The 22,735-nt window shown below is 46.6% G+C and overlaps 1 protein-coding gene and 1 long non-coding RNA gene across 24 annotated transcripts in view; one reads left to right on the top strand and one right to left on the bottom strand.

The window, feature by feature from the left end:
* The window catches only part of Pakap (paralemmin A kinase anchor protein), a 466,751-nt gene that overhangs the window by 40,590 nt on the left and 403,426 nt on the right, over nucleotides 1–22,735 (bottom strand). For 2 of the 21 annotated variants that reach the window (XM_063287316.1, XM_063287319.1), the window contains exon 1: nucleotides 14,171–14,315. The exons of 14 other annotated variants lie outside the window; for them this stretch is intronic. In XM_063287316.1, the coding sequence (XP_063143386.1) occupies nucleotides 14,171–14,224 (54 nt within the window). In that variant the 5' untranslated portion in view covers nucleotides 14,225–14,315. Of the gene's footprint in view, nucleotides 1–3,027; nucleotides 3,184–14,170; nucleotides 14,316–22,735 lie in introns of those variants that run through there. 5 more of the 21 variants (XM_006238185.5, XM_039109444.2, NM_001309260.1 and 2 more) reach the window with 3 other exon arrangements.
* LOC134486938 (uncharacterized) lies at nucleotides 3,224–19,544 on the top strand. Of its 3 annotated transcripts, XR_010066522.1 has the most exons (5): nucleotides 3,224–3,660; nucleotides 7,755–7,933; nucleotides 10,439–10,659; nucleotides 17,344–17,524; nucleotides 18,867–19,544. It is a non-coding gene; the product is annotated as an uncharacterized LOC134486938 (long non-coding RNA). The 3 variants fall into 3 exon arrangements; XR_010066523.1 differs by lacking the exons at nucleotides 3,224–3,660; nucleotides 7,755–7,933 and adding an exon at nucleotides 8,917–9,475; XR_010066524.1 differs by lacking the exons at nucleotides 3,224–3,660; nucleotides 7,755–7,933; nucleotides 10,439–10,659 and adding an exon at nucleotides 14,324–14,417.

Here is a 22,735-nt window from a genome sequence, read left to right as displayed (position 1 = left end):
CTGGCCCACCATCACCTCCCAGGCTCCTAGCCTAAATGCAGCGTGACCCAAATTGATCAAACGCCAGGTGTCTGCTGCACGGCCAGGCTTCTCAGTTCTGAATAACCCAGATTACTTCCTGCTGCAGCTACTATAGTTAAATTAGAAATGCTTTTCCCCAGGTAATGGGTGACCTGATCCTTTAGTCCAGTTATTTTTAAGTTCCATCAAAAATATGCACTCATTGCTGGCCTAGGATCAGAGGCATGGTTACAGAATAAAACTTCCTCATAGCTGGGAAATCAAAGGATATCTCTGTCCCCCTTCTTACCCTCCCTGGCTTGCATAAGTCACATGTTTAGTAAGCAGGGCACAGTGGCTACATAGCAAAGAGCTGGCTCTTTAGGCCACGTGTGGCTACCTCTAGGATGGTCGTTTCTGGACTCTAACTTTCTGAACTCAGATGCCCCCCCCACCGCAACAAAATGTAAGTTTTGGGAGATACAACCGGGCTATTGCTGTGGCCTAGGACCCCTTACCAGCTGAATCATCAGTCCTAAAGGCAGCAGACAGAGCTGCAGGTGGTAGACCTTTGGGAGACTGCCCACAGAGGAAGCAGTAGGGTCTGAAGGGGACGCCAGGTGAAGAGGTTAAGTACTGTCCTATAAAACCGCTGACATTCCAGAAGTCCAGCCTGAGTTGACATATCTTTGCCTGAGGCTAAGGAGTGTCCCCAGAACTCTGAAGTAGGATGGCCTACTCCCCCTCAAAAGGATCTAGTAGCTTCAGGGAGATGGAGTCCCTGCTCGAATAATAAGAACATGAGGCTTAAGGCCATTGTAAGGAGAGATCCTAAGCGATATCAGGAAGCTTCGCACCTCCTCCCCAGTGTGAATGACGCTGGCCTCAGAGAGTTCATAAAGAAAGCTGAGCCCGTGGAAGGTCCTGAGCAGGTCCCTTGCAGCTCCTGTGGCCCCGTGTGCTGGGGATGGCGGAGCACAGTTTACGCTAGGACTGGGTAGCCCAGTCTACCCTCCCTGGAAGGCACAGGACAGAAATACTGGCTTCCTTTGTTAATTCTACTTCAGGGAAGTACAGCAGAGGGGACACATTCCAAGCCTGAGTGGCCTTTCCTCTTCCACCTCCCAGCAGAGAGGCTTCCGGCCTGTGGAACTGGGGCCTTGTGTTGACTGTGGGAAACAGACACAAGCCACTCCTGATGGAGGTCAGCTCTCCCAGCTCCCAGCTGAAGGAAGGCAGGCAGCCAGACTACAGACCCCAAACCTTTCAGAGGCAGCTGCAGGCTAAATATAGACCAGGAAAGCTAGGGTCATTGCTGTGACCCCTGAAAGGGGCTAATACGAACAATGCCTGAGCTGTCGCTACCTAGAACATCTTGCTAGGAAACCAACACTGCTTATTGTGACCTGGGGTGGGGTGGGGTGCAGTTCTTATAATGAAACTCCAACATTTTGGTGGCTAGGAGTTTCAGCCCCGTGGAATCTGCCCAAAGGTTCTTTTTCCCCCTGAGAATTTGGTGGGCTTGGCCAGAGCAGTGGTCACCAGACAGCCCTTCGGATATGTGCCTCAGGCGGGCTCTAAGACTGGATAAAAACACTTCCAGAACCCACAAACAGGGAACAAAGTCACCTGTGTCTTGGCCCATACTCACAGGAAGAACTTTTAGGGTAAGGGAGTCTCTGGACCACAAGCCTTTCCTGTTAATAACGACCCTCCCACTTCTAGCCAGGCTGGAAAACCAGGCTCGCTTTGTCCAATGAGCTGCACATCTGACATCTGGAAAATGTTAAGGTGCTGTTTGATTAACACATTTACAGCCCAGGCTTTCTGCGGGAGAAACTGGAGACAGCTCGCGCAAGCTGGGGTGAGGAGTGGGCAGGGACGAAAGGAAGGAAAGAAGTTGTGTTTGTTGAGACCATTGCTGTAAAAGCCATTTCTTTCTCTTCCTCTCCTCTCTTCTTTTGAGACAGGGTCTCATTTTGTAGCCCAGCCTAGCCTCCAACCTGCTATCTGACCTCTGGCCTCAGCCTTAACAAGTTAGGGTGACAGGCGTGCACCACCTTGCTGGGCTAAGGGTCCTTTCTCTCTGAAAACTTTTGGAGGTTCCCTAGAGGAACAACTGAGAGCGGCTGCTAGCTCCACATCTCCAAGAAGGAGAGACAGATTGTAAGGCTCTCTCATGCCTTCTCACTAAGGCTACTTTGAAGGAAGTCCCCACATCCTGGAGTAAAGCAAAATCAAGGCCACATAAGGAACTCCTGACCCTTGCAGCCTGAACTTTGTAAGTAATGAATTCAGCAGGCACAAACAAACCTAGTTTAAGTTCTTTCCAACTTCGCTGCAGCTCTCTTGCCTTTAGGTAGTTCCCGGTCATGATGACAGGAATAAAAGCTGAGCATGACAACGGACCCCACACAAGCCACTGTGTTGAAGCGGCGTCCAGAGAAAAGAAAACTGTGTCAGGAGTGGGGAAGTCTAGCTTTCTGTGCACACAGAGATGCGCCTGAAAGAGGGTATCCTGACATGCCACGAAATTTCCAGGAACAAAGCCCCAAGTCCCCTATTGAATGTGGTGAGCCCCACACCATGGAAACCATTAGCCCACTGTAGAATTCAGCAGCGAGTTCTTTGAACCGATACAAGACAACTAGAGAACTAGTCACCGGAGTCCCTGGGTCCCGAGGCAGATTTCTGGAGTGGAAAAGAGACACACAAATTCGCATAGACTCAGAAAGTGTCTTTAAAGCATTTTCTGTCACACATGCAGCTTTGGTCTGTGTATGCAGTGTTTCCTCTGCCTCTCAGCACCAAAGCCGGGAGCTTGACAAGATACACAGTAGGAAAAACGAGACAAGGCAGTGAGCGCTCAGCTGCCCACCATGCAACAGGAGAGGCCTCCACCACACTGCAATACAATCCAGACCCTGACTCCCTCCTCAGAAAAGACTCTGGCCTCGAGAGAACTTTCTCCTTTCAGATCAGAAACAGAAAGCAAAGGACCAAGAGATCGGTCATCAGATGTCTTACCCTGCCCAGAGAAAAAGCCCAGTGCGCGCACCTCGGAGTCCGCAGTCAGAATCGCCTCTTTCTCCAGACAGATTCCAGCGTTCGCACTGGCTCAGCCGGGACAAATTCCTTAGGAGCCTCGGGACTGGAGACTGTGATGTCACCGCGGGCCCTCCCTCTGTTCCCTAAAAGGCCATTCACACCAAGAAGGACTTTCGTCCCCTTCAGAGAAGCCTGGCCCCTCCCCAGTCGGCCCAGGATGGGAGGGCAGCTGCTTTCCTGCCAGAGGCAATGCTAGTGGCCTTGGTCAGGCTCCGGTGCTAAGCAGGGGAAGAGCAAAAGCCCGAAGGTGCTGACGTGACCTGTTACTGGTGCTTCTTTGAAACTCAGATATGGGCTGACGCTGGCTACCGAGTCTGTAAAAATCTGAAGGATTCTAGACAAGTGACGCCCTTTTTATTCTTTTACACAAGATCTCACTGGGGAGTCCTGGCTGGCCTCCATGGAACTCGCTGTATAGAAGAAAGTGGCCTCTAATCAACGAGATCCCCCTGCCTCTCCTCCCTCAGGTTGAAGTTAAAGATATGTGCCACCTACCACACCAAGCTAAACACTACAGACTCCATAGGACCCAATACTCAAAGGAAAAAAGAGGTAACAAATGAATATTTAATGTAGCTGAGACCAGACAATATGTATTATTATATATAAATAATATAAAATAAATGTGTGGGTGTCTATTGCTGCAATGAAACACCATGACCAAAAACAACTTGGGGAGAAGAGGGTTTATTACAACTCTAATCTCACAGGTCATCACTAAGAAAAGTTAGGTCTTGAGCAGAAATCTAAGCATGGAGGAGTGCTGCTTACTGGCTTCCTTCCCCTGGCTTGCTCAGTTAGGTTTCTTATAACCAATATAAAAAGAAAACAAAACAAAACAAAACAATGTGATAGTGAACTTTTTAAAAAAAGATTTATTTTTTATTTATTATATATAAGTAAACTTTAGCTGTCTTCAGACACACCAGAAGAGGGCATCGAATCTCATTACAGATGGTTGTGAGCCACCATGTGGTTGCTGGGATTTGAACTCAGGACCTCTGGAAGAGCAGTCAGTGCTCTTAACCACTGAGCCATCTCTCTAGCCTAATAGTGAACTTCCTACATTCCCCATTATCTCACAAGCACTTTCTATGTTATTTAAAGGTTTCTATACGATTACTTATTAATTCATTTGGTTTTGTGACGCTAAGAAAGGACCCAGGACCTTGCACATGGTAGGCCAGTGTTCTACTGATGAGCTCATCTTTAACCCTCCTATTATTGTGGCTATTGTTTTAAAATCTGTTACAGGACCTCACTAAATTACTCAGACTGACTCCGAGCTCACTCTGCAGCCTAAGCAGGCTTTGAACTTGTGATTCTCCTGCTTCAGCCTCCCAAGTAGCAGGTGTTAGTAAAATGCATTTTAAATGGATACATGATACCTCATATAGGATCCTGGGTGAGGTGGCCTTACCACTGAATAAAGATAGATAGATAGATAGCTGACCTGACTGCTCCTAAAAGGTTTAGGTTTTAATTATAGATATATGAAATATAAGAGATATAGATATAATATACAGATATAAGAGAGGCAGAGACATCTAGAAGAGTCCAACTGGACATTACCAGCAGACCGAGCTGGGCCATGAGAGGAGTGGGCTAAGTGGGGAGTGAAGAATGGGAAAGCCAGGAAACCAAGAGAGGAACTGGGAACCAGAAAGCAGGAAGCCAAGAGAGTGGTTTAGCCAAAATGGCTGAGTTAAGTAGGGACCAGAAATGCTGGGGCGGGAGGGTTCAGGGTAGGAGGTAGGGTACACCAAGCAGAAGGACCCTGTCACAGGAAGAGCTGAGGGATGCTGGGAGAACCTGGTAGCCAGAGTCGGCTTTGATATATTAATAGGCACACCTCAGTTAGCCATTTGTCCTGGGTTTGAGACCTCACAACCACTTCATAGCTGACCGAGAAAAGAGCAATGTTTGCTTTGGGTCGAGGTGCCTGCCCCAAATGCAGCTGCTTCCCTGGCTTGTTCTGTCAGAATCAGATTCTATGACTATGGAAGCATCCTGGAGCAGGGCTCACTCTCTGAGGACGCCCATGGGCTCCAAACCCTGCCTCCAGGTCCTGTACATATCATTCCCTGGAACTTCAGGATGACCTGGAAAAAATTCAGGGCCTAGCTGAGACTCTGGCTGCCTGGAAAGTGAGTCAGAATCCCAGGCCAAGTGAACACCATGATGAACTCATTCTCTTTAGTGAGAGAGACAAAGGACATCAGGTTTACAGTAAACTGAGTGGGAAAAGGACATCAAGGCGATTTCATGTCCCAAGAGGCCAGCTGGTCTGGGGTCAGTCTGAGAGCAATTTGTTCTGGCGACAGAATAAACAGCCCAAAGATTGCAAGCAGGGTTCCCAGGGATCTTTCAGGACCCTCCTGGGCACAAAGGTGAAGAAAGGAGTAACCAGTGGCTGGAGCCCACGCAGGAAGGCTTCCTTTGACAGGGAAGTTAAAGTCTTTCCTACAAATATTCAAGTGACACTTTCTACAATGTGCTACATTTGGATATATCAAGGAATTTCCTAAAGCCTGACCTTAGTGATCCCAGAGCTCCTGGGGAAACTCTTAGACCCTTTGGAATAATTGGAATGTTCTGCTGTGTAGCTGAAAGGCACTTCAAGACACCACTTAGCAGTCTTATGTAAGGTGAGGTAGGAAACTCACACACTGAGGAACGCCACTGGTCTGCTTACGCACGAGGGACCAGTACTGGCCATGGGGTTCCAGACACTCAGGAGGCTGAAGTAGAAAGATCCCCTGAGCAGGTGATGGGGGGTATGGGGGGTGGGGAGCCTGGGTAAGAGCAAAGAAAACAAAGAATGAGAAACCAGAAGAGGACTTTGAGAATACTCTGAGGCAAGGATGCTATCTGGGACCCATCATCACATCCACCCTATTGTATCAGTGGGAGATCTGTAGGAAAAAATGTAGCTTTTAAATCTCTGTGGAGAAAAGAGGAAACAGTCGTAGCTTTAAAGCACTATTTTCCACGTAATGTGTGTGCTTATGACGGGGAGTTCATTGGATGCAATGGCTCACCAAACACACATTTGTTCAGCTATGAGCATACAATGTGCGCTCTCGTGGGCTTATGTTGTGTCCTCCCCACAGGTTCAGATGCCACCACCTAATACCCAGAAGCCTGGCTTATGACTTGAACTATGACAAATAACATTAGCAATCATAGCAATAACAATAGGAGAGTTTAAGTGAGGTCATAAGGGTGGGTCCCGACTGAGGGAGAACAGAGGAAATTCAGACAGAGAGGAGTGTAGTAACACAGAGAAACAATAACCAGCCATGAGCCAGGAAGATGGGCCTGAAAAAGAGGCTTCCCTGAACCCTCGGAAAGAACCAACCAGAAGGACCCTGCCCACCCACACTTCTGACCTCTACAATTAGGAAAGTGTCCATTTTGTTGCTTAGCTACGGAAGGTGGACCTTGTCAGTGTAACTCCATCAAAGCAATGCACACACATGCGGCTTATGAACACACACACAAACACACACACACACGCACACACACACACACACACACACACACGCACGCACACACACACCTATGCACGGTTATTCATATAATGCATGCACAACACACTGCCCAGCTACAAAAAAAAAAAAAAAAAAAAAAAAAAAAAGGCAGAGCTTAGAAAATAACCCAGTGGCAAACTCACTGTTCTGAAATGGCTCTGTCCTCAGAGGTGAAGTGAGACATGAAACGGTCTCGCTGGGTTCAGGTTTTAGAAGTATAACCTGAGGTGACCCTTTGATGACAGTGGAGTCACCACACTAATGGTTGGAAGTCTAGCAGATAACCAATCACAACTACTGCTTGTCCTCCAGTCACCTCCAGCACAGGCTCTGAGACTGGGATTCAGGGGGTCTTCTGAGTTGAAAAAACAATTGTGCCACCACTTTAATTCTTCATGTAACCTTACACTGGAAAAAGGGAAGCCATTTTAAATCTTGGTCCTTCCTGTTTGACTGGTGCATTTATTACTCTTTTTGAAAAGAAGCTAAAGGAAGGGAGGCCATATTCTGCTTCAGGGTTCTAAAGTACTGCCCATCAAAATGGAAAAGTCAGAGTAGCAGGAACAGAAAGCCACTGACCTTGCTGGGTCCCCAGTCAGAGAGCAGCTGACCATGCTGGGTCCCCAGTCAGAGAGCAGAGGCTGGTCCTCAGTTTGCTTTCTCCTTTTCAATCTAGGACCTCACACATTATGTGCCACCCACATAGAGGGTAAGTTTTTTGCACCTCAAACCCAATCTACAAACCCCCACAGATGTCCCGGGAGGTTTGCCTCCTGGGTGGTTCTAGATGCATCACGTTGTCAGTCAGTGTTAACCATTACAGTTGAGAAGCAAAATGAAAACCGTGACGACCTGGCGGTTACGTCTGACAACAGCCCGTACAGTCACCACCCAGCAAGCATCCGTTAGCATAAGCACATATGCTGGGTGGCTGCTATATTCCCTTAGACACCTTCTGTCTAATCTTTCATTAGATAGAGATGGCTATCCTCTGTAGAGAGGAAAATCCAGCTCATGGTGGCCAACACTCCACAGAGACATACAGCTAGTCAGTAACAGAGCTTTGGCCAGAGTTCACAGCCCAACCCATCTGAAGGAGCTCTGTCTCTGCAGGCAACAGTGCTGGAGGGAGGCAGACACAGGAAGCACCCAGAGCTACCAAAGAAGACGCAAGAGGAGCATCCTTAAAGCGCCTGCAATACAAGCAGTGAGCTGCCGTGAGACCCTAGGCCTGCTGCTAGCCTCCTCTCTGAGAGTCCATGTTCTCGGGTCTGTAAAGTGAAGGAAACTGGGTAAATGCACAAAACTCACTGCAGAGCTCCACAGTGTCAGCATGGAGAGGGGCAAAGTGAGGTCAGATGTGGGGGGGGGGGGGGGAAGGGGTAAAGGGAAGGAGAAAGAGAAGCAAAGCCAGTGACTGCAGCCTCTAAAATGGGTTGGTTCCTGGAAGAAAGCTGAGCTCCATCTTAGACACACCCCTTGACAGAACGTTATCACTCTGGCGGAAGGGTTTTATTCCACTCCTTCTATTTATAACGGGTACAAGGCACCAGGGCCTTACTGTATAAGATCTTAGCCTACATACACACCTTTCCTGATCCAAAGGTTTTGGAATGGAGACCCAAGTAAGCCTCTTTGCTCCACGCCTCACGGCACCTTCTGATTTTTCACGTGTGTATATTTATTGTCTTCTGAAAAAAGGATTAAGTACATGAAAATGTAGACAAAGCCAGGTCCCGTGGCACACATCTGTAACTCAGACACTTAGGAGGTGGAGAGGAGATGAGCGGAAGGCGCTTGCAGTGAGTTTGAATTCATAATTCTCCTGCCTCCACCTACAAGTGCTAGGGATATAGTCACGGGCTACACACCTGACTTTGTTTACCATTTGTGTGTGCTGTGTGTACGTGTGTCTGTGTGTGTATATGTGTGTGGGTGTGGGTGTAAGCTTCTGTCAAGAGTATCATATACATATATATATATATGTGTATATATATATATATGTGTATATATATATATATATTCCAGAAGGTAGGAGGATGCCAACACATACACAGAGACCAGAGACCAGAGACCAGGGGGGCTTGGGTGTCCTGCTCTATCCCATTCCACCATATTCTCATGTGACAGTGCTTCTCACTACATGGCCAGCAAGCCCGCAGATTTTCTGGTCTCTGACCCCCTCCCACCCACCCACACGCCACCATGCACACACGCAGCACTGGGGACACAAGTCCCAGTACCTAGGCTAGCTGCTCCATGGGTGCTATGACTTTGAACTCAGGTTCCCACGCTTGCACAACAGCCTTCTTATTCAATGAGCCATTTCCCTCTCCCCCAGATAGCTGTGTCATGATTCACATATGCAACAGTGCAGCCCTGACTCAGGATGAACCAATGCTATCCCAGCTTGGCCTTCTGTCCAGCAAATTCCTGAGTCTGTCCCATCGTAGGAGCGGACTGTCCCCTCTCCACAGCTGCCTGACAGCATAACCTCCCTTCTCCGTGGAAGATAAGCAACCAGGGCTGTCCGGAGACATTTCCCTTTCAGGAGCTTCCCTTTCCCAGAAAAGGTTGTGCAACACTCTGTGAGTAACTGGATTCTTCCCTGGGGTGTCAAAAGTCACAGAACTTAATTTTATGAACTATGTCACAGACAATGCCTTAGGAAACCCCCATTGATGAGTTTCAGATCTGAACAGCCAAATGAAGATTTGGAGGAGAATCTCTAAATAAGAGCCTTCAGCTGCCATGGTAATCCTGGCACTTGGGAGGCTGAGGCAGGAGGATTGAGAGACCGTCTCAGAACAAAATGGCTCCTGCCTCCTCCACTGGTAATCAATCTAGTATCTTCCCTACCCACCTCTCTCCCACCTCTCTCTCTCCTACCTCTCTCTCTGTCTCTCTCTCTGTCTCTCTCTCTGTCTCTCTCTCTGTCTCTCTCTGTCTCTCTCTGTCTCTGTCTCTCTGTCTCTGTCTCTGTCTCTCTCTCTCTCTCTCTCTCTCACACACACACACACACACACACACACACACACACACCACAGAGGACCGAATTCATTGATCTGGACTCAACTCTCTGTTTTTTGCAAAATACATCAAAAGCTTTGAGTGAACTCTAAAAAATAATACCCTGGGCTTGCTAAATCTAGGCTTCTGTAAGCAAAGGCACCATGCCTTCTACCGATGCTCCGGCTGAGCCTGGTTACCAGGATACCTTTATAGTTTTTGTAAGATACACATTCTTGACTTCAAACCTGACTCTAGTTGCAACTCCAAGTTAGAGGGAACACCTAGAATCTTGCCTCTTGTGCACAGTTCTTCTCTCCAGAGTACATGAGGACCATCATCTCTGTGAGGTTCAGGCAGCCAGTTCTGGGGAGCAGCAGAGGGATGTCTACCTCCTTCCAACCATGCCCTTATGGCTCTCAAAGCCAGGAAAGAACCCCTACAGCAGAAGGAAGGCAGAACCTTTGTGACAGCGAGAAGCAGAGGAGAAGGATCAGCAGGGAGCCATGGACCCAGTCCATGACCCCTCCCACTGCTCTCTAGTAGCCCGGAGAACCTGACCCTGTCTGCTTTGTTTCTTTTAATTTTATTGGTGTTCTTAAAAATGATTCATGTGCATTGGTGTTTTGCCTGCATGTTAGTCCAGGTGAAGGTGTCAGATCCCCTGGAACTGGAGTGACAGACAATTGTGGGCTGCCATGTGGGTGCTGGGAATTGAACTTGAGGCCTCTGAAAGGGCAGCCAGTGCTCATAACTGCTGAGCCAGCTTCTCCCTTCTCTATTTCTAGGCCATTTCTCCTGCCTGGCTGTGAGACCTGCATCAGAGCCCTGTGGCTAAGAGCCAAAGAGTCAAACTAACTGTGGGGAAACGGTCATTTCTGAGGACCAGAAGCAAGGGTCGTGCAACTGTGCTGGCTGTTGCAACAAACATCTGGTTGACCCCATCCACCCACTTTGATCTGGGGACACTTGCTGCTCACCACCTCGCTATGGGCTAGTATGTTTCAAGGTAAGATGATACAGTGGGAAGGACGCAGGTCTTCAGGAGAGAAGGGCCTTGTCTGAACCTCTGGTATCACTCACTGATGATATGAGGCCCTCATATGCTCCTTGATTTTTAGATCCCTCCTCTGTTAAAAGGGCTTGAGACTGTTGTTTCAGGCTAGGGAGGTGGCTTATCTCACGAGCCTGAAGAGCCGAGCTTGATCCCTGGAATCCAGGGTGAAAGAAGAGAACTAATTTGTCCTCTGACCTCTGACCTCTGACTTCTGACTAATAAACTCTCTCTCTCTCTCTCTCTCTCTCTCACACACACACACACACACACACACACACACACACACACACTTTTTTTTTTTTTTACTTTTAGAATTATGGTTGTGAGTTGAGTCATGTTTCCCCAAATTCACATCCAACTTGAATTTCAGATTTCAACCTTATAAGGAAGCAGGGTCTCTGCAAATATACCGTGCTACTATGAGGTCACCCTGGGTGAACGTGGCTCTCACTGCAAAGACAGGCATCTTTGTAAGAAGAGATGACATAGTGATACACAGAGGAGGGCTCTGTGTGACAATGGACTCCTCATCTACAAGTGGGGAATAATCGGCCATGGTAGCAGTCAGGCTGGATGCAGGGAACAGATTCTCCCTCCAAGCCTGCGGGAGCAGCCCACCTGGCTGCTTCATTTCCTCCTGGGCTAGCATTACCCTGGCATTGCTATAAGACACTGTAATTGAGGTAGCTTGTTAGTGCAGGAATAGCAAGTGAATGTGCTGACCTTATAAGGCCACCTCAAGGACGACATAAACCACTTATGACTAGGAAAACGAGGCCCTCAAGCATGAGTCAACTCCTGGTCTTTGTGCAGAGTGTTAAAGCCAGAAAGAGCAAAGAAATACATGAGAAATAGCTCTTCTTCACACAGCTACCACTGCAGGCTTCCCAGCTCCCTCAGCAGAGCCGAAGCCTGCAATACAGAGCTGAATGAAGAAGCCATACAAGACAGCTGGAACTGATGATAAGGGGCGGGGGTCCACGAAAATGTGCTGGCCAAGGCCAATCCGATGATCAGAACCTTTATTACCTGTGATATACCAGGTATAAGTCAGGATTTCCACACACAATCACTTCAGTTCCTTAAAACAAGCCTGTGAAGCCAGTATTTTTTAAATGTATTTTGTTTTTATTGGTTTGTTGTTTTTCGAGATAAGATTTTTCTATGTAAGCGTGGCTGTCCTGACCTCAAACTCAGAGATCCATCTGCCTCTGCCTCCCCAGTGCTGGGTTTAAAGGCTGGTACCTGCACCACTACCACCATTCAGCTTAGAATATGTTGGTTTACGACAGGATCTCACTGTGGAGCTCTGGCTAGCCTAGAACTCTGTCAGTGGTTCTCGTCTTTCCTAATGCTGAGACCCTTTAATACATGATGTGGTGACCCTCCCAAAATAAAGATTTCCTTGCTACTTCATAACTGACATCTTGTCACTGTGATGAATCATGACATAAACATCTGATATGTAGGGTATCTATCTATATGTGAGCCCAAGGAGGTTGAGAACTGCTGCTCCATATAGACCAGGCTCACTTTGACTCACAGAGAGTAGCCTGTCTCTGCCTCCCAACTCCTGGAATTAAAGGTACATGACGCCATGCCAAGCTTGAAGCTGATATTCTTGCAACTATTCTATGGCTCATGAAGAGAGTTCTTATCGTTTTATCTATCTATCTATCTATCTATCTATCTATCTATCTATCTATCTATCTAATCTATTCATCCACCCATCTATCTATCTACATATCTATCCATCTACATATCTATCTACCCGTCTGTCTGTCTGTCTGTCTGTCTGTCTAATCTACTGTTTATATGCTTATTATTTAGCAGTACTAGGAGGTGAATCTAAGGCCTCCCACATGGTAGGCTAGTGTTTCACCACTGAATTCTATAGACTCGAGCACTCTTTGTACTTTATTTTGAGACGAGGTTTCACTAGGTTGAGCTGCCCAGGCTGGCCTTGAATTTATGATCCTCCTGCTTCCGGCCTCTTGAGTAGCAGGGGTTACAGGCTTGTTCCACCCAGTCCAGTTAGAGTCGGAGAACTTCCCTGTCTAAAGGCCCAGCTGAATGAACTGCAAAGCTGGAGGCAAGGCAGCCGGGCTCCAGACCTTCAGCCACTAACTCCTTTTTACATGTAAAAGTAGAAACTGGGGCAACCTGAACTTGAGGCTCATCTAACAAGCAGGCTGGCCACTGGATCCTTTTTCTCCTTGGCCATCTACTGCCAACCCTACACAGTCCTAGTTTCCCTGTGAACAGACTCAGCCAAGCATGGCTGGGAAATAGAACACTGCGCTGGTACCAAACAGGTACAGACTCTTCCCACGTGTTCCCCTAAAACAACACATTACACCAACTTGTCACACAGCATTACATCGTGTTGGGTATTGAAAGGAATCTAGAAGAGATTAAATATGGTAGGCAAATCCCATGTCATTTTAACATGAGGAGCTTGATTTTGGTATGAGTGTACGTGTGGCAGTCCAGAAGTCAGTGCTCCGTGGACGCAGAACAAAAAATGTTTCCTGGATATTATCTCTAGGAAATTAGAACCACGCACTGGTGTGTGCGTGTGTGTGTGTACACTCATGCACTTTCTGGATATTGGCATTATAGAAAACAAATGGTACAGATAAGAATAAAGGAGGTTATCAACCTAATCTCTGGCCTGTGTAGCACTCTGCTAGCCTTTAACTTATGCTGTCCTATGCTTCCAGCAGTGAGGTCTGCTAATCCCATTTCACAGATGACACTGAAGTTCAGAGCTGAAGTAATTTACCCAAAGACACATAACAAGTTCCGGAAGAGCAGGCGAGAGCTAAGCCCTGTTTTCTGTTCTCCAAAGTTTTATGGAGAGATGCACCTTGGCACCTCTGCCTGCTGCCCCACAACACACACCGTGCCAAGGCTAGATAAAGGATGAACTGGAGAGAGTAGGAGAAATGGTTGGGAGGGAGCGGAGATGAGAAGGCCTGAGTTCAGTTCCCAGAACCCACATGGAGTCTCATAACCATCTGTCCTGGGGATCCAGTGCTATGGTCACCAGACATGCACGTGATGCACATTCATATACACAGGCAAAATACTCATAAAAATAAATCTTAAAAAAGAAAAAAGGTTTTAAGCCCAACACTAGGAAGGCAGAGACAGGCAGATTTTTATGAGTTCTGGGCCAGCCTGGCTTCCATAGGGAGTCCTAGGACTGCCAAAGCTGCAGTGTGAAACCTTGTCTCAAAACAAAAACAACAAATAAAGAATAACTAGAGGGTAGACAAGAAGGCTCAGCTGGTGAACTTACTTGTAACCAAATTTGATGACCTCAGTCCCATCTCTAAGAAACCCAGGGTAGAAGGAAAGCTGCTCTTTCAGGCTGTGGCACATACGCACCCCCCCACACACACAAAAAACAGGATTTAGAAAAACAAAGGAACAACGTGTAGGAGACCCTTCACAGCACCTTAGCGAGGAGAAAAGGCTGGGCTTGGCCACCCAGCCTCAGGATGCCTGGCATTCTCCATCTCCCTTAACACTCTAGGTGAGTGAGTTTTTTCCAGCAGAGTGGCTGGAATTCTCCAGATACTGCGGAGCCCCTCCCAAGAATGTCTGTTTGTCTTGTACACAGGTTCCAGTACAATAGCTAAGATCTTGGAACAGCCAGGCCATTCCGGATGTGGACCTCTCCCCAAACAGGCAGGACTGAGAAGGTGGGGGGTTGGGGGAATCTGAGAACAGGAAATGGCAGTGGCAGGGGGAGTGGGGGGGCTTGATGTCTCAGGAACACAACCTACAAACAGTTCAAGCTGTGAGTGCGGGGTGGTTGTAGGGGCCAGAAGGGTGACCTCAGCCCAAGAGTTGCTTTGATGTATAGACTTCCTGTCTTACACAGGCTCAACTTGAGAGTGTCTCTCTCTGTGTGTCTCTGTCTCTGTCTTGAATGTGTGTGTTCATTGTGTAGATTAAACCTAGAGCTTGGCTACATTTTAAATGTATTGTTTTTACTTGAAGACAGGATCTTGCTAAGTAACCCAGATATAAACCAGGTAGGTCTTGCACTCCTCGTCTCCTTTCAGTCTCCCTCCCTGAATCACTGGGATTTCAGGCCTGCACCCCTAGGCCTAGCTAAACATTTTGCTTTTCAAAGACGTGAGTCTGATAGGCATTTAGCAAAAAAGACAACTTTGCATTCTGAATTCTCCACCCCAAACCCTAAGGGATTTTGCCAGGCTCCCCTGGGCTTATGTGACTTCAACGTTTCTTGTATCTGCCTGTGAGAGCATCCAAAATCTGACACCACATTCCTCTATTCACCTATAAATGGACACTTACGTTGGTTGACTCTGGGTTTGCGATTATGGATAATGTGGCTATGAACACTGACTACAGACATACCTTCAACAGACTCCTTACGTGCTTTAGCTGCATATCCAGAAATGGAATTTCTAAATCATATATGGTTTTTTTCTTTTCCTTTTTAAACCTAGACTTAAGTCAAACCTAAATAAAACAACACACACACCCCAACGACAATTATGGAGCAAACACCCTTTTCAAACTATGCCTTCTATCCAGAGACATCTCTCTGGCCCCACCCATTGTTGAGTGCCGCTCTACCCATGGCTGTGAGTCCCTCACTTCTAATCCAGGCAAAATCATTTAGGCTTTGCAAACCGAGGTTGGGGAAAACCTGCTCCCCTGCAATGCAGCCTGGTGACAAAGCGTCTGGTTCATCAAAAGCTGCAGGTCTTTCTAGAGAGCCTTCCAGATGGTCCCAGAGGATAGTTTGCTTTTGCAAATGTTATCATCAATCATAGTCAGGGGTTGTCATTGTCGCAGGTCTCCTCTAGGGCTAAGGAGGCCTCTTCCTTTGTTTCCTCTCAGATTTGAAATCCCCCACCCTGACCATAACCTTTAACCTCTGGAGGTTTCTGAAGTTTCAGTAACACTTGGCAGCCTTTCAAATTACAAGTCAATGAGTGACTGCAATTACTAACCTGTGTTTTAAAGGATTGTTTTTTGAGCCTCATGACTTAGGTGTGGCCGACTTAAGTGTGTATAGTATTAGGGGAAACTCTGCTAAACTTTTGTCCTAGCAGTACACACTTAAGTCTGTCAATGGTTGTTGGGGGATTAGGAGGTTGTAATTTTTATGCACTTTTAAAAACTGTGGTGCAGGACTGGAGGGATGGCTCAGTGGTTAAGCACACCGGCTGCTCTTCCAGGGTTCCATTTCCAGCACCCACATGGGACTTCACAAGTGTCAGTAACTCCAGTTTCAGGGGATTTGACACCCTCACACCATGTAGGCAAAGCACTGATACACATAAGGTAAAAATAAATAAATTATTTAAAGAATAAATAAAAACTGTGGTGCAATATAGAGCGCACAGCCTCCTGTTTTAAGCATTTAAAATAAACAAGCCGGTGGCATCAGACACATTCACAGCTTCGTGTGGAACCTGGCACCATTTCCAGGACACATGTTCACCATTCAAAACCAAACCTCTGCACTCAGGACGCAAGGTGGGCCACGACTTCTAAAGCCACCTATGCACTTAATTGGGACAGAGTCTTGGCTCAACAAGCCACTTCCTACACCTGCTATTATTGTGAGACACCAGAAAGCAGAAGACAGCCCAAAAGACATTTTATTTATTTAACTTGTAGGCCTTAATTAAAAACACAATTCGCTGCCCCATCTGCATTGTGCTTAACTAAGAAATAGTATTATTTCAAAACACCATCACAAAATAGACAGCGCTCCTCTTTAAAAAAAAAAAACCCTACCAATTTAATAGAATTATAACTAACAATTTTGAAGGACATAAAATGGTTGTTTATTTTGAAAGGGAACTATGGTCTTTCCCTCAGCCTCCAAGGACCTAGAAGGTCCTTTCTAAACTCGCTTTTAAGTCAAGTAACTAGAATGCCTCACATCTTTGTAACCATCCAGCTTGGGGTGGAGATTAGCTCCCTACAGAAGACTATGTCCCCAGATAATGTCAATCAGCGCTAACAATTTAGAGATAATCCTTTCCTTGAGAAGTCTATTTTCAGCTTACCCTAGCCCTGGGTTAATTGATGATTTACCATCCATTAGGAAACCCCTGCTCTTCAAAACACTGTTTGGGACAGAGGTTTGGGACAGAGGCTCCTTCACCCTAGGGGCTAATTGCTGGAGCTGAATGCTTCCTAATGGAGACAAAGGTTCTCCATTTAACAAACAGGCCATTTGCTTCAGACCAGAAGTGGAGATCCAATTCCTGGGTAGTTGGTGAATGCTTGTGCGCACGTGGCATCCAAGAGCTTGCACACATAGAGAGTGCACACACAGCACCCAAGTGCTTGCACGGGCACAAAGCGAGTCTTTGTCTTCCAGGCCTCTCAGACTCTCAGATCATTCACAGCAGGCAGGCTCTCTCTCTCTCTCTCTCTCTCTCTCTCTCTCTCTCTCTCTCTCTCCACTTTCCCTAGCCCTACATCGCTCACTGGAATGAGTACTGGTCCTGAAATGTAGGAACCACTTTGGGTCACAACCAACCCTGAGCATCCATTTCCAGTCTCTTCCCAAGGACACCGCCCTCTGTGTACAGTTAGCCAGCAACTCTAGGACCTTTGTCCCATCCTTTGCAGCCTTCCCCATCCCCACAACTACCAAAGCTACCTCTCCCGGGATGGAAGCACTGTCTACACTTCTGGCCTCTGGCTCTGATCTCCCAGACGACAGTGGAAAATTGCCATGCGTGGATCAGGATTATGACTTTACTGACACCCAAGCCATCCCAACAGGATCTCCACTGCAGAAGAAGTCAAGGTGCTGAACCCATTTTCTTCCTCCAAACCAGACTACCTTACCTACATTACATTTGCCAGGGAAGCCACAACACTCGTCAAGGGTGAAGAATGCAGAGGCAAGCACTTGATAGCTGCCCAAACAGTTAAGGATGCTGGGTCATGTGATGAATTCTACAGTCATAGAGTGCAAAACAAGGCTTGGGCGGGGATTTGGGATCATGTCCCTGGATTGCTTGCTTTGTTGCCAGATGCTTCCTATAGCATATTTCATTCTAAAAAGATTTGGAAAGGGTCGGGATACAGCTCAGTTGGTAGAGCGCGCTTGCCTAGTATCAGTTGGTAGAGCGCGCTTGCCTAGTATACACGAAGCCCTGGACTCCAGCCCAGCATAGATAAACCAAGTATGGCAGCCCATGCTTGTAAGTAAAGGAAGGACCTATATCAGAAGTTTAAGGTCACCCTCGGTTATGTAGTAAGTTTGAACCTGGGATGGAACCCAGGTGTTGTAGCTCTTGACTTTAATCCTAGCACTCAGGATTAAAGGCAGAGGCAGGAGAATCTCTATGAGTTCCAGGCCAGCCTGGTCTACATAGCAAATTCCCGGCCAGCCAGAGCTACGTGGTAATTAACAACTAACAATAAAACAGTGCTGGAAATTGTTATGAAATACAATGTGGTGAGGGGGTACCTGGCAGTCCCATGCCTTAAGGTATGCCTCCCAGGAAGTATGCCATGCAACAGATCTGGTATAAGGGGACTCGCTGGAGGAAGGGAGAGGAGGAAGGGTCTGGAAAGGGGTGGAGGCAGACCAATAGACATGTAGACAGGCAGAGAGGTGGGGGTGGGGGAGGGGGAGAGGACAGAAACGGGTAAAGAGACCAGCCTGGAACATGTGAGAACAGAGAGAGGGAGCTGGAGTGGTGGGCAGTCCTTTTAAACACAGTCCACATCTGTTGCACCTAGCGATGGCAGGTTGATGGTTGCAGGTGATGGAGTAAGCTTTCTAGGTCCCTGAGAGGAGCCTAGTGGAATCACCTGTGACCTAACAGAAATACACAGGTGGCGGGGGGGATGACTCAGGGACAAGGGACGGGACTTCTTCAGTAAGGAACGGTGAACTACAGCCACACCTTGATCTCTCATTAGATCTGAAGGTTGGCACCAATACACAAGCAGCAGGGCATGATAGGTAAGACTAAGTTTTGGGGTCTTAGACTTACCAATTTGTAATCCCCCAAATGAATGGGCTTTGTTGAAAATTGATTGCTAATTCTTCTTTCCCTCCTCCCTTCCCTTTTCTTCTCCTCTGTCTTTTTTTTTTTTTTAAACAAAATTCCCATCATTCGATTTCACCAATGAAGACTTGGGAGCCAGATGCTGAAGTGAAAGTCTGCGAACGCAGAGGAGGCAGAGAAAGTATCCCGCTGACCTTCCTCCTCAGCCAACGTCCCAGAAGGGATCTCTCCCAAGCCACTGTCTCAAAAATCTCCTTCAAACTCAGTGTCCCTCCCTTCTACTTCCTGTGTGTCCATCTCTCTAACCATCCTCCTGTCTCCCTCTTACTCTCTATAGTTTTTTTCTTAATAATCCTGTGTTCACTTCCTGTCAACTAATTGCTTGCTCCGCCTCTTGACCTTGATTGACTTTATTTAATCCTGGTTACAATATTCAGGCAAGAAAGTTCTTGGATTAAAGGTGTGTGCTAAGACTAAGCCACACCACAGTGTTTTCATAAGCAGGTTTTTCCAGTAAATAACACAGTAAAGAGTTTCACATTGTGATCAAATACCCCGCAACACTCCTCCCCCCTCCACCTCTGCCCCGCCTTGTCCTATTCTCCAACGGGGTTCTCCTGTAGCCCAGTCAAACCTCTACTTCATGCAACCAAACCTTGAACTCCTAATCTTCCTGCTCCTGCTCCCATCACCCAAGCGCTGGGATTACAAGTGTGTGCCACTACACTCTGCTAATTATTTCTGTAAAGATATATACATAGTACATGGGCATGTGCGAATAAATAAAGTTCTTTAAATCAACAATCACCTGCTAGTTCTCTTCATTTTGTTTCGATTTTAAAAACAGGTCTCTTCCCCAGGTGTGTGGTGCACGCCTTTAATTCCAGCACTCAGGAAACAAAGGCAGATAGGATTCTGTGAATTGGGGGACAACTTGGTCTACATATTGAGTTCAAGAACAACCAAGGCTACAGAGTGAAACTCTAAAACAGTAACAACAGCAACACAGGATCTCATTATGTTGCCTCAGCCTTGGCTGACCTGAACTCACAAAGATCCCCCTACATCTGCCTACCAAGTTTTGGGATCAAGGGTGTGTACCATCATGCCCAGCTAACATCAAAACCTGACCAGAACTTTATAAAAAGATACTACTTCTGGCAAAAACCTAATGGCCTGAGTTTAATCCCCGGCACCCACATGAGGCGGAAGGACAGAACCGACTCCATAAAGTTGTCCTCTGACCTCTACACACATGTCAGTGTGTCATGGTACACAAGCCAGTTGCCCCTCCCCCCTCCTATGACCTCCAAACCCATACTTATACACACAAAGATAACAAACTTTTATATATATATCATATATATGATATATATATATATATCAACTTCCATTAAGTACCCTGAAGTTAATTTAATTTTCAAGTGGGGTCAATAAAGCAACCCAATTAAAGTATTATGGGTGGCAGAGGTTGTAGGGCCAAGGCTGGCCTCCACCTCTATGTCTAGCCTCAGCCTACAGATTGCTGGAATTACAGGCATGCATCACTCGGTCTGAAAGCAACTCAATGTTAAGTGGTAATAAAACAAGCATTCTGCAGCTCTAATTGGATGCTATGCCATAATGCAGAGATGCCTGGGGGCATAACTGCCACGAGTTCACTCTACATGTTCTTTCCTAGTTTCATTAACCCAGTGGCTTTCTCCCAAGAGAATCTAAAAAAAGACAGAAGATACTTGGGTATTTTAGTGTCTAATTTATTAGTCCTCAAGACAAATTCTTCTAAAATCCAACCCATTGCCAGATATCCAGAGGCTGGCTGAATTTATACTCTGGAAGGTATTGTAGTCTGACTCCTTCTACCAGATTCCCTTATAAAATAGGGTGTGCTTTATTGGATGACACTGTATATAACCTAAGCGTCAACGATATTATGAATATGAGAGAATTTCTCAGTCCATAAAAGGCCTCAATATAGTCTCAGGTCACACAAGACAAATTTGAATTTCTATGGTACCCAGAGAGAGAGAGTTAACACTTTGAAGACTGCAAATCTATTACCCTCACTGTCTACAGAACTACACAAATAAACTAAATTTAAGATCAAAACACATTAACCAGTTACACCTGTCTCCAGTGAGTCCGGCTGGAAGCACATTCCGACCAAGCAGAAGAGGGAGGTTTTGAAATTCGTTCCATTCCACATCTGTGAGCTTTGGCAGTTTGCTATCTTGACTCTGCCTTCTTGGAATTCCTAAGCTGGCTCTGCTCATCCCAAATATTTGGGTCTAAGAGTTTCCAAGCCATTGGAGCTGATAAACTAAGGGCTTATACCAGCTATTAGAACCCTCTCTCAGGACTCGATAAGGCGGGGCCTCCAAGGGGCGAAAGATCATTAAGTTACCTGAATGCTTACCCACAATGCAGCTACAAGAGCTGTACTTAGGGACCATTACATGCCCTAGGGGAAGTCTGAAAATACCAAGCCCAGGATAGTTTCAACTCAAATCTTAGTATGTTTGGTGGTAAATACCCAAAACCCCAACAACAACAAAAACTAGACAGATTGTAATTTGAGATTGGACTGAACTCAAAATATAATGATTTGCTCTTAAAACAAAAGCAGAGCTGTTAAGTTTCCTAGGCTGCATTTGGATTTTTAGATAAGGAAGAGCTGAAATGTGTGGCCAATGACAAACGATAATAACATGGGGAAGATTCTGGGAGGAACTCAGTAGGCTCTTCTGCCTTGGGGCACTCAAACTTCACTTGTTCCAGGGGTCAAAGCTGGCTGCTCTGGTTGGAGTTTAGTCCTGGTGTAATGATGGTGGTGACTGATGAGGCCCTTAAGAAGTTGTGATTAGGTCCTGAGAGTTCTATGTCTCATCAAAGAAGCAGGCAGCACTGTTGTAAAAAGCCAGCTTCCCCTTCCATACTCACTAAGAGATTGGTACCACCCTTCACGGAGAAGCAGGGAGGCCTTCAGTGGATGCTCATGGTCACGGTCTCAGCCTTAGGAACCATCAGGAACAGGAATCTAAATTAAATCTACTTCAATTGCCCTGAGTCCTGAAGTACCCACATTGCCTCGGGCCTTTAAGAGATAAGAGGCAAAGACTTCCAGGCAGCAATTTCTCACACCCCTAAGACTACTTACGGATGGAGAGCTGCAGCAAGGGTCTCTGCCACTGTCTGAACAGAACAGTAGCAATGGAGGTCTACCACACCCACCCACCCAGCCCTTTTAAACTTTAGGGAGGGTTAAGGTCCAATTTCTAGCCAGCCATTGGTAAATCAGATGTACAAAATCCAAGATTGAGTCTGGGGTGAGAGTTCAGTTAATGTCGGTGAGCGTGCAAACCTGAGTTTGATCCCCAGAAAATAAAATAAAACAAACACAGAAGCAGCTGGGCTTGGTGGTAAGTAATTGACTGTAATTCAGTTCTAGGCAGGCTGAGACAGACAGACAGGATTTGCTGGCCAGCCATTGTCATCTCCGGGCCAGTGAGGGACTCTGTCCAAAATAAAACATGAAGACAATGTGACAATGCTAAGATTATCCTTTGTGTCCTTTGGCCTACACACACACACACACACTCATACACTCACACACACACACACACACACACACACATGCACGCACACACACATGTACAAGTCCTGAGGTTGTTTGCTAAATAAAACCTATTACTCAGTTCTCAATATCTTTTTAAAAAATTATTTTATTATAGCTGGGCAGTGGATGGTAGAGCACACCTTTACTCCCAGTATGTGGGAGGCAGAGACAGGTAGATCTCTGAGCCATACAGCCTGGTCTACACACAGCCTGGTCTACAGTTGGAGTTCCAGGGAAACCCTGTCTCTTACAATGGGGGAAAAATTATTTTATTTATATGTGTGGGTGTTTTACCTGTAAAAATGTCTGGGTATCACATGCATAACTATGCCAACGGAAACCTGCAGAGGGAATTAGATCCCTGGGATTGGAGGATACA

The sequence above is a fragment of the Rattus norvegicus genome, chromosome 5, assembly GCF_036323735.1.
Source record: "Rattus norvegicus strain BN/NHsdMcwi chromosome 5, GRCr8, whole genome shotgun sequence".
NCBI classification, from domain to species: Eukaryota; Metazoa; Chordata; class Mammalia; order Rodentia; family Muridae; genus Rattus; species Rattus norvegicus.
Note: the sequence above shows the minus strand (reverse complement) of the source record. Positions and strands in the feature narration are given on the sequence as shown.